The sequence below is a fragment of the Schistocerca serialis genome, chromosome 8, assembly GCF_023864345.2.
Source record: "Schistocerca serialis cubense isolate TAMUIC-IGC-003099 chromosome 8, iqSchSeri2.2, whole genome shotgun sequence".
In the NCBI taxonomy this organism is placed as follows: Eukaryota; Metazoa; Arthropoda; class Insecta; order Orthoptera; family Acrididae; genus Schistocerca; species Schistocerca serialis.
In genome coordinates, this window is record NC_064645.1 from 570,414,058 (window position 1) to 570,426,580 (window position 12,523).

The 12,523-nt window shown below is 37.8% G+C and overlaps 1 protein-coding gene across 1 annotated transcript in view; it reads left to right on the forward strand.

The window, feature by feature from the left end:
* Nucleotides 1-3,878: 3,878 nt before the first annotated feature.
* The window catches only part of LOC126416335 (5'-3' exonuclease PLD3-like), an 88,100-nt gene continuing 79,455 nt past the window's right edge, over nt 3,879-12,523 (forward strand). Inside the window, exon 1 of the mRNA XM_050084003.1 lies at nt 3,879-4,017. Within this exon, the coding sequence (XP_049939960.1) occupies nt 3,949-4,017 (69 nt within the window). The 5' untranslated portion in view covers nt 3,879-3,948. The remainder of the gene's footprint in view (nt 4,018-12,523) is intronic.

A 12,523-nucleotide genomic window follows, 5' to 3' on the forward strand; every position in this document is an offset into this window, starting at 1 on the left:
GTACAGTTCTGCCACTGGGCGCAAGAGAAATTACAGGACGATGACAGATTTTTTGCACGCGTTCTATTTAGCGACAAAGCGTCATTTACCAACATCGGTAACGTAATCCGGCATAATATGCACTACTGGGCAACGGAAAAGCCACAATAGCTGCGACAAGTGGAACTACAGCGACCTTTGCGGGTTAATGTATGGTGCGGCATTATGGGAGGAAGGATAATTGGCCCCCATTTTATCGATGGCAATCTAAATGGTGCAATGTATGCTGATTTCCTACCTAATGTTCTACCGATGTTACTACAAGATGTTTCACTGCATGACAGAATGGCGATGTACTTCCAACATGATGGATCTCCGGCACATAGCTCACGTGCGGTTGAAGCGGTATTGAATAGCATATTTCATGACAGGCCCACATGAGATAAGGATATGGTAGCTCAGACATAGGTGAACGAAACTGGGAGTCTGCATTTGGGATGAGGCATGAACTATAGGTTACATTTGATGAGTTGAGTAAATGCCAGGAGATCACTCACAGCATGAAAAATAAATGTGATTAAATTTACCATGGGAAAGATTTTGACGAGATGGAAGGCAGAGTGCGGTGATATATGTCCAGCAGCTGGTTACAGTGCCCTATGACTGAGGGATTATAATTTTGAGTTACGTGGGGCGTAGCACTAGGATAAGTGTACTAGGTGTTTTGGATGCTGGATATAGAGTCAAGTGGTATGTTTGTGGCTAAGGGATTTAGGAGCAAGGAAAAACATTGAGATTAGGAGAGTTGTAAGCCACATTTGCTGAAATGAGGATAGGGCAGACGTAGGTCTTGTATAATATTCGTGTCCCGAGTATCACATGCAGTGTAGCCCTCCACCAATGTTCAGATTCTTCCTAATCACGTATTAGGGACGTTCTACATTAATCTCGAAATAGCGTTCTTTTAGCCAACCTTAGACAATCAGGTTCCTTGTAAAGATGCTCTGTGTCCATTCCGTGAGGAACTCTCCATTTCCATGAGTAAGGAATCATCTCACTTCCTATGGAGTGTGCCTGAATTCTGGTACTAATATTGTTTCGCTTGATGTTACTCATGTTAGAATAGCTTCCATATTCTTGAATCTCTGATCTGTTTATGCTTTTACTCATCCAGTTCTAGATATAGTACACTCTGTTATTATCTATCACCTATCAATCTCTTTCTCAAGTGCTCAAAATTATACTGAAGAAGGCTAAACTTATAAGCTGTTATTTTATGAATAAAAATAAATTTAATAAATAAAATACGCATCTGTTAACTCCAGCACATGGGACACAAAAAAGGTGGATTTAGCTTGAATACAGGAGCTGAACAAGTTATAGATTTTCTGAGAGTGCTTGTTCACAGTTTTCTTGTATGTGACGGCACTGACCTCTGTTTCATCTTATCAAAAGTAAAAATAGTTCTTTTAATCTAATTTGGTAATTTCCTTACTCACACACTCGTTGGCCACTCTTTGTTCTGGCCACGAACTATGGTAATTTTCCGAGAGATAGTCCGGTAGCGTTATATCATTGTAACATGCACCAGCGCAGGCGGTCGATCGATATTTCAGCAGACGAGAAGGTCTGTTTGGCTGCGTTGTTATACATAATTCCAGCGGACTCGTTCTTCTATCAGATGTCGCGCCGTGCCGCGTTGGAACGGATGTCATGACAGTGGGAGGCGGAAAGTAGACAACACCGGTAGTATTCTGGCCGTAAACAAAAAACAAACGCAGTCCTTAATGCACTTGAGTTTCGATCTGTCAACAGCGGGTCTTTCGAGCGCTCGTTAGAACGCGGTGAGGTTTGTTGACAACCAAGTGAAAAAAAATCAGCAATCTGTGCATCTGTACGTGCGCTTTGCTGCTCGCGTCATGCCCAGGAAAGAAGGTATGTAACTGCTTCGCTTATGAATGCTCTAACTTTGCGGCTGTCTACTATCATTAATCATAACATTTTGCATCTGAGTGTGTTAACGCACGATAATCTATCAATGCCGAAATGCGCCTCGGGCGTGAAAGCAACTCAAGAGAGTAAATCGTTGTGTAACCTAACATGCCCAGGGTGAAATGCATATACGGAGAACAAAATAGGTGTTGTATGAGGTCGGAAACAAAGAAAGTCTCTTTAAATCAGAAAATTCGTGTATGTTTGAATTAGTACTAGCGAAAAATGTATCGCTTGGCGGATAACAAAGTCTGGCACTAGATTCTGTAACAATGTTGAAATTAAATCTGTTTTTGGTGCGATTAATCTGCTTCAGGTTCCAGAAACACGGCAAAAAGTTGTTTTTATTTATGTTAATATTATTCCTACACTATGCAACAGACCCAGAAACGTATCCCCCACTAAGAGCTTTATTAATTGGAGAGTGCGGACGTCTTAGATATTCCCGGGCAAGAATTCCGTTAAAGACCAAAGATTAATTCATCTCGAACATGGCTTAAGAATAATTTAAGATTGGTGTTTCTGAGATCAGAAGTTAAAAAGAAATTCGTGAAACTGTCTCCAAATGAGAAAATTGGCACAATTGGATGAGAATGGCATCTAATTTCGCAGATAACCATGTCAGGTACTAGACAGCGTAACACCGTTGAAATTAAATCTGCTGTTGGAGTAGACAATGCGTTTTAAAGTTTCCTCAATTTAATATTTCGTATTCCAGAATTATGACAAAAAAGTAGTTCATAATTGATGTGATGTGTAAAGATTGATCCATCTCGAACAGAGATTATAAATAAATGGAAACCAGTGACCTATGAGATCACAGATTAAAACGCATTTCATGAAACGAAAGAAGAGTTTGTAAACCACGTGAAGAAAAGACTTTGCAGCTGTATATGAATTGTATCTAGTTTGTAATTGTGAAGAGATAACTGAAAATGATAGTAATAGATTTAAAAAACTTAATTCAAAGCGTTAAGAACGTGATTGAGAATTTAATTTTAACACTTTATCAATCTAAGTACTAAAACTGAAGTTACTATGTTTTTATCTTAAAATTCTCCGTAGAAATGGCAAATATAGCGACATGGATGAAGCTATACATAAGGTGAATTCAAACAACTGCGTATCATTTATGTAGGTCCTATAAGTATGCTAAACTTAAAAGCTCTGTAGGCATATTTTCAGTTGTCGCTGTGGCTGTTATTCAGATTCATCACTTTGTGTTTCATACTTAAGAAATAAATGAAATTATTTCTATCAGACCAGATTATCTGGGAATCACTGAGATTTTTACGAAGCGGAACATACAGAAAAAACTAACGAAAACGATCAATTTTTTCATCAATATTGATAAGACTGTCGCTACTAATCACAAAGATGTATCCTGTGGTACAAGTGCATAGTTGTACAAAAGGTAATTTCCGGAGTCAACAAAAATCACAATCAATCACTAGAGCAAACGACTCAGTAGTTTGCAATAAGGCAGTGTTTAATCACACGAAATTTTCGGTCTTTCGTCGTACAAAACTGATTCGTATTCAGGGTCAATGTATGAACAGAACGAAAACGGGTTCATAATGCAGTAAGATAAAAAGAACGTGACGTTATGTACTGTGAAATAAGGTCGGATCGAACTGCATTGCGTATAAGAAGAAAACAAAGTAAAAAACAAATCCAGCCCATGCTGTCAGTACAAAATGTACCTACTTTTTACGGAAATCTGTGTATACGAGACCGTTCATTCAACCTTCTTGATATTACATTCTACTTTCCGCGAGGACAATAAAAAATATGCACATTCATATACATCCGTAATGCGCTGTTTCCTGTCGTCAGTTATCGATTACAGTGTCTTTGGTGCGTGGTGGGGATCGTGTCTCGTTGCTTTAGTTGTTCAAGGCCTGTAGAGATAAGGAACCAGCTGAGAGTTGACATTTGTTTGTTTATCAGTGCTGAAGTGTCAGTTTACCCGTAAACATGGTGCGTCCGGGAACGTATTCACCGCTGAAAGATAAAAATAACATTGCTCTCACGAAGAAAATGAAGGTAAGCGCAGTGTAGAACCGCGATTCTTTTGATTTTGTTGCATGTGCATGTTAACGTAAATCAGAAAATTATTTTCACAGATGTATCTTTATGTACTAAGTTAGCATCATATTTGTGTGTGAATTCTACGTGAAATAGTTACCTAACAGTACAGGTTTTGACTGTGTGCTTTTCGTTGCTAATTGAAAATGTTAAATTGTTTCGTATTTAAATAAAACTTGATTCACGCTGTATGGTCGTGTGGTTTTCAGTTTTTACATTTCTTGGCACCTATTAAATATGTTCAGATTTCATGTTGGAACCACAAATAAATCCTTTATTGTGTAAGAACAAGTGTGCATCAGATTTATGAGCTTTCGCAGAGGAAGTAACTCATGGCTAATTATTGCAGTGCAATGCATTAGAGGAACGGTGGCTTTTTGATGTTTGTGCGACAAATGCACAAGTTTTTCATTTATAACAAAACGTATTGGACTAGGAAAATGCTGGCGAACATGACAATTTCAGTTCCTCTCTTAATGTTTTATCTGTTTTCTCCTGAATTTTGCATCGTAGCCCACACCAGTGTGTACAAACAGTTTTTAGCTATTTTGTCTATAAAGATATGATGGTGAACACACATACGTCTTAGTCCCACAGCCAATAATTTTAAGAATTGTGTGCCTGTTTCCAACTCTCTCTTGATTACCAAGAATGAAGAGAAATGTAGAAAAAAATTAGATCTCAACAAATTTTCAACATTTAAATGTTATAAACAATGTGCAAGCCATGTACTCCACTTCCTTAGAAGGAAAACATGAAGAAAAGGAAAACTGCAACAAGAAAGAGTGGGATCTTGGCTAGTTGGTGAGATTACTGTGAAAATCTTAACAGATTAAGTTAACCTTCATGCCTGGAGGGATTCACACTCTTTAGATGGTGTTTTTCCCTCCAGGTAAAGTTTCCCACTTTCATGTTGAGAATAGGATGAATGTCATTAATATTACTTGCAAAATACAGTTAAAAGTAAGTAAGGATTTCTATGAGTTAACTATATGAAACAAAAATTGGAAGTTCCATTGTGAAAATTGTAACCATGAAAATGTTAAAAATATTGGGAAAGATGCCAGACCCCTACCTGTGTTATGGGGTTGTAGGCTATATATTAAGAGATTGTCACGGTGATGAGAGATGTATGTTGAGGGTGGGATTTTTTTCTAGTCTGTGACACCTACTACTCCCTACTCATTCCACTTGCCACACTTCTTCAGTTGACTGATTTGCAATTGAAATCAGTGTATTCATATACACTATATCTATAACTTCTTGTGTGCTGCTGAGGCCTACTAAATATTCTCCTTGGGCAATTGATGCATGTCACATCTCTCTTAAAATTTTTCTACGTGTAATATACTGCTACTAGCCCCAAGAATGGAGCTAAATAACTCATTATTCTAGCACATAACTTGGTTCATGATCAGAGGAACAATGGCAGACTGCAGCTCTGTGAAGTGTGCACATTTGATTATTTGTCATTTGTTGTTCAACTAGTGTCCAGTGCAAATTTAGCAGTCTTCTACTCCAGTCATTCATTTAGATTCCTTTACCAGATAGAGAAACTCCCAAAATGCATTGTTGAAGTGTAATCTATCCGTGGTTGACTGGCTGTGATACATCTGATCAGTGATGAACAAATAGATGTACGTAACAAAAAATACAAGGGTTGTGTAATCAACAGGACTCAGCTAACTGCAGACATTTATTTCAAAGTCCTAAGATCAGTGAAGGGGATTGGGTGTTTCTTTGTGAAACAGAATTCTGCCGCACAACTAGAGGCAGTTCAGGAGCAGGACTTTCTTGTAGTGATGTGGCCACAAATGTAAATGTATGAAGGAATATGTGATCTCTGAGGTTGTGATGGTGAAACGTGTAGATAGTATCAGTGACACCAAATGAAATTCCTAGTGGTGTATCTGAACTTTATACATGGAATTACCAATGTCTTTTCAGCTAGAAAATTTTGCTGAACTCTTTTAAATTATAATTTCTTTATTAAAGCTGTTCATTAGTGTGCTACATTCTTCTGATTCCCATGGTAAGTTTTTGTCTGATGATAACATTGTTGGGAAGAAAAGTGTTTAGTAAGCCACCTTAGATAAATAAATTGCTATGGAACATTACCTTTTGCATTTTCATTTATACTATAGGCATAATCTGTATCACTTCAGGCAGGGGGGTTACCTTGAATTTAGCATATGTTAAAATTCAGGAGTAAGTAAGAAACATGCTTTTTTTTTTTTTGTTTTCTCCAAAAACAATTCCTGTCCCCGAGATACAGGACTCCAAAGATGACACTGCGAACACCATTTTGAAGATGTGAATTTCGGAAAACTTTTAAAACTAAAACAGTTCTAGATATTTTGTTAGAGGTTTTTATTTTATTTGGAAGATAATTGCTTTATGATTGCAATGTTATCCTTCATTTAGACATATGTCAGTTTTTTTACTGTCACATTTTGAATTTTTTTATAATTTGCAGAAATTTTTTTTTTCAAAAATGCCAATCCAGAAAAGTTAGACTTCTTTTCTTGTTGATTAGTACAATGTAGTACTGCATTCTCTGTAGAGGAGTGCTTCCATTTTTACGTTTGATAGGTTATATTTTTAAAAATGTTTTTTTAACTTTCAAGGCTAATGTACATCTTCCCTGAAGTTGTTTCTTGCTAATTTCTTTATTACAATACTTATTGTCTTTGTTGCAGTTATTTCTTGTCACTTTCTTTTTTGCAGTTATTTCTTGTCACTTTCCTTGTTGCAGATAATTCTTACTTTGTTGTTGTTTCTTTGTCATGATTGTTCATTGCAGGTTTCTGTATTGTAGTTGTTCAGTGCTAATTTGTTTACTGAAGAGGCTTCTAAGAAACCTAAGACCATCTGGTGAGTTCTGTATTTTCGTGAGGAACTTGCCAGTTGACACGTTCACCATGTGTTTTGTGAAAAGGACTGTTTGAAATGTCTTCTGACTGGGGCCACATGAGAGTGAAGTGTGCTGACTATTTGCATGTCCATAAAAGAGTGATATATAAGACAAACAAAAAGAAAACAGACTTTGTTCAGGTTGGGAATAAGTGTTCTCATTTAAAGACTCTGTTTCAAAGTGAAGATGTTTCGAGTGACAACTTTTTGTGTTCTAAATGTTTTGACAGAATAACAACAATGATAATATGTGGACAAGGTGAGCCTCCCATGGTGCAGATGATGCAGATTTTGCTTCAATAGAGGAAGAATTACCTTGAATCAGTCAACTACAGAGGTAGGTGTTAGCCCTGTTATGAAACCATAGTCAGAGAAGTCGAGTCATAAACTCTACGCATCAAGAAAGCCCAGAGAAATTACTAAAGCTATGGATGAATACGCTACAGCAAAACTAACCACACTGTTCAAAGTAGAAATTCTCTCTTCAGAAGAAAATGAACTAAAGCGCTCCTGCACCTGTTGCCAGGATTTTTTCACAAATATCAATTCAGCTGTTGATTATTGTGCAGCCTATAGTGAAAAGGTGCAAGTTTCAACAGTTGTTGCAGAGACATTTTCAAAGAATACAATTTTGAACCACATTCCATCAGTATCAAAGTACATGGTAGACAAATCAAGAAATGTGAGGTCTGTAAAAGGAGACCAGATCCCTATTATGGTCGTCTTGTAGAAGCAGCTCAAGTTCAAATAGTGCAGTCATTTTATGTGGAAGATAAATGGGGCTGTTCTCGCCAGAGTGTCAAACAGTTAAAGGTAAAAAAGTTGTGAAAGTGAAGACGTGCGTGACTCACAGTATTAAAGAAGCTTTCTCAATTTATAAGAGCAACTATACAACTCCACATATTGGAAGATCAAAATTTTATACACCCACCTAGAGATGTCTGTTTGTGTGCAGTGCGCGAATTGTGAATTTTGTGTGGTAACTTTGAAGAAATTACTGGAGCATGTGGCATATGACACCTTGGTAGGGAATGTGAAGTCATTAGTAGTCTGTGACGTAAGGCGAGACACCTGTTTGTTTCAAGAATGTGGTGACTACCCTGGAAAGGGAAGACTGTCTTTACAGACACTTGGCCTGGAAGACGTAGCAGATAACTCTGCAGAAATTACATGTGACCTTGGAGGAAGTTAAACTAATTAAGAAAACTATTGCCTTTGACAGTTTCTTTGATGAATGTGGTAAATGGTCAGTAAAAGCAGTAACACACAAGCCTCTGAAGAAATTGCAACAACATGTTGTAGAACTGAAAGGGTGTGTACAAGCTGAAGAACTATGTTTAGTGCTTCACTGTGATTTTGCTGAGAACTGTTCTGGAATTCACCTACAAGAAGTACAAGGGTATCATTGGAGTAATGACCAGGTTTCAAATTTTACAGGAGTGACATATTTTCAAAACAAGACCAGTAGTGTTGCAGTTAAAAAGTGATGACACAGGACATGATTCAGCACATGCTTTGCTAGTAGTGCGCAAAATTCTTCAACTGCAGACAGGGACAGAGAAGATCATCATTACTTCTGATGGTGCGCCTAGTCATTTTAAAAATCTGACTGGGTATACAGTGCTACTGGTCATGGAAAGGGGCCTTGTGAAGGTGTAGGAGGCCTGCTGGAGCACTATGCTACAAAACATAATCTTTCCAGCCCAAATACAGCTGAGATTCAGAATGCTGAGGATTTTAAGAGAGTCATGAAATCCTACACATCCACAGCCCTCATTCTTTTGTCCAAAGAGGAACTCTAAGAATTCCATGAGCAGAAAAAAGAAGAATGGTCCAAACAAACTGCTCCTGTCAAAGGAATTCAGAAGACACATTTTTGGACTCAAAGTGAAGGGCAAACTCATATTGCATGCGTTCTAAAGAGCAAGAAAGAAGAAATTTTGTTCATTTGGCCAACACCTCAGAAACAGGAGGATAATATTCAGATTCACAACCTGAGAAGGGGGATGTATGTGGCGTGTGTGTATGACTGTTACTGGTGTATTGCAGAGATTATATGTGTCAGTTATGAGTTAAACAAAATTGTAGTGAACTTCATGCTACCACGTGGACCAGTCGCTGGATATAGGTTTCCAGCTGATGGACAGCAACAATGCCATCAGTGCTCACTTCCTGTTCACAATGTTTTGAAGATTGTAAGTGCTCCAGTTCCTCTAGGTTCAACAGGAAGGCACCACTCTATATCAAAGCAAGATTCTGAAGCAGTGGAAAACATTTTTAGTTCATTGACTGGCTAATTTCAGTACAAAACAGAGTGGTCAGAAGTTGTATAAATTGAAACCTTTAAGTCTTTGGACCTTTCACATACATTTTGCAACCATTTAAAATGCTTGAAAAATGAGTCTCCTACTCATCTTTCAAAATTAAAATTATGTTAAATAAGGCTAGGTTTTGATTTTTTGAGTCTGTTATGTGATAATGTGGTAATAAAACAGGTTTTATGTATGGCAAAAATTTCAGTTGTTTATAAAACCTGTTCAACTTAAAAGTGGAAGCTCTCCTTTCCATGGAATGTAGAACTATATGGTACTAATCAACAGAAAAATATCAAAATTTTATGGATTGACATTTTTGAAAGAAAATTTTTTCCCATAAATTATGAAAATGTTCAGAATGCTATAGTAAAAGGACTTTGACAGATAAGTCCAAATTGAAGATTTCTTTCTAAGCATAAAGCAATTATATTTCAAATAAAAAAAACAACAAAATAATTAGAACTGTTCCAGAGATACAGCATTTTAAAAAATATTTCCAAAATTTGCATCTTCAAAATGGTATGCACAGTGTCATCTTTGAAGGACTGTATCTCAGAACAGAAATTCTTTTGCAAGAAACAAAAAAATGTGTTCCTTACTTAGTTCTTCATTTTAACACACGCTAAATTCAATAACAGTCGAGACTATGAAGGTAAGATTTTTCCTAGCTGTCTGAACTGATACGGACTACGCCTATATGCAACTGTTCTACCACGGAACGATAGGAGAATAAATTAATTTGTAGGCCCTACGTCATGATGGTAATGGTAAGGGGATGGGCAGGGAAGGTTTTGTGAGGTGCTGGATGCAGTAAACAGCAATGGAGATGTTGTTAAGTCAATAGCAGGCTGGTTAGAAACATGCACAAGTCACAGAATTTTTTTTTTTGTGAACTAGAGAGAAGCGGAATCTGCAAATTTCCCTATTAGGCGAAACTTCCTGGCAGATTAAAACTATGTGCCAGGCCAGGACTCGAACTTGGGACCTTTGCACAGGCAAGTGCTCTACCTACAGAATTACCCAAGCACAACACATGGCCCATCCTCACGGCTTTACTTCTGCCAGTACCTCAGGTCTTAGTTTTTTTCCCTGTGGTGTGTGAGCTAAATTATTATTCATTAACATTTATGTGTTGTATTATTGTCATCTTCTCAGTAGTGTTGTATTAGGAATATAAACTGAGGCCCTTTACATGCTCATTTGAACTTATGACGGAGTCCCACTAATTGTGCATATGCAGTTCATTTCATATACATTTGATTTATTAATGAGAAATATTTACAGAGAATAGGATCATGAATAATAAGTTTAATAATGACCATCCCTCTGTCACCCCTCCCCCCCCCCCCCCTCCCAAGAATATTTACTTAATGGAACAACAATAAATTGAATTTATTTTATCACTGTTTGATGTTACACATTAGTTATGGAGGAAAAGGAAAGGAGACATAATAAAGTAGTAGATGAATTTCGCTATTTGGCCAGGAAAAAACTGATGACAATTGAAGTAGAGTGGATATAAACTTATACGGACAAGAAAAGTGTTTCTGAAAAAGAGAACTATTTTGACTTCTTTCATGACTCTACAGTTAATTGCGATCCTATACCTCTTCAGTGGTTTTCTGCCAGATGCCCTATTCTGTTTTAGTGTTTTTAATTTCTGTATTCCATTCTCCATACCACTTCTTACACTGCCCACCCACATTGTTTGTCATTGGCTGCACCCTCTTTGCCATCTGGGATTTCTTGTTAGTACATTTTTGGCATGTCTTTATCTCACACCTGCGCCACATGCCTGGCTCACCTCACTCTTGTTGACTGCAATTTCAAATAGTGGAAAGTTCAGGATGGAATAACAATAATGTGAAAAGGATAGGTCTAGATTGCTACTCACCACAAAGAGGAGATATTGTGTCACATAGAGGAATAATGAAAAATACTGCTAAACATTTAAGCTTTTGGATAAAAAAAAAAATCCTTCAGAAATAGAAAACTACACACATGCACACAAGAGCAACTCACACACACGGGTCTCCTGTCTCCAGGTGCTGGTGTCCGACTGTGTACATGTGGGTGCGCGAGCAAGCATGTTCACAAGCCTTTTATTTATTCTTAAACTCATTGATTGTTAGTCCCATATGCTAAGCAATCTATTCTGTGGTGTAATCTAACATTCACATCAACTTGAGGAAGATTGTACCGCTCACTAACAGGTTGCATCTCTTCACACATGTTTCAGTGCTACATTAAAAAGAAGGCATGCCAATGTGTGTCTATGGTGTACACCTTTGTGAATATCTGGTAGCTCCAAACAGTACTTTTCAAACCATGACTACTTGTCACATGCCTCATTATCATCCCAACCAATCTATCCATCTTCCCAGGCATTCCCCTTTCTCTTAGGGCAGTATATAATTTCTCCCTATTCTCTCATTCAAATGTAACTTTAAAGGCAAGAAATTGGGGGTTCAAGCCAATTCCAAATTCAACAATTATTTTTTCTCATTGTGGAAGTTGGTTCTGCTGTTGCTTCCTGGGAGAAATCCATATTGGGATGGCCATATTTTATCATGAAATTCAAATTTAGGTAGTATTAGGTCATTTCTGAAAGCAATTCATTGGAGTGTACCCTCGTACAGAAGTGAAACGTAGACATGAAGTTGTATAGACAAGAATGTAGTAAAAGTATCTGAAATGGGGTGCTACAGAAGAGGGGTTTGTTTGAGTGTGTGTGTGTGTGTGTGTGTGTGTGTGTGTGTGTGTGTGTGTGTGTGTGTGTGTGTGATGGTACTTGCACCAATGTCAGTGCTGCTCATGGCACCTTTTCAGATGGGCTTCATGATGATCTTCATGACAATGACCATTTTCCAGTGATGGTGTCACCTACTTGTCACTCCCTGATGGACTAACTACCATGCTGGGTGCTTTGAAGAACCACTGACAGTTGTATGTATGTGCTGTCACCTTCACCCCTTCTGTCAGACTGCATCAACAAGGCTGTGGAAGATATCTCCAATGTGATCATACACGTTGCTGAAACTGCTATTCCCATTTTTAAAGGCCCCCTGTGTCAACAGCCGAGGAGACCAAAGACCTCACAACAGGTATTCAGGATTGCTGAAGAGCTCTGCAACATCATAAGCAACAGCCTTCACAGACCACACTCTTCACATTTAAGGGACTTCACACTAAGGGTCACAATCTAATTAAACACAGTAAAAAGGAATGGTCGGAGC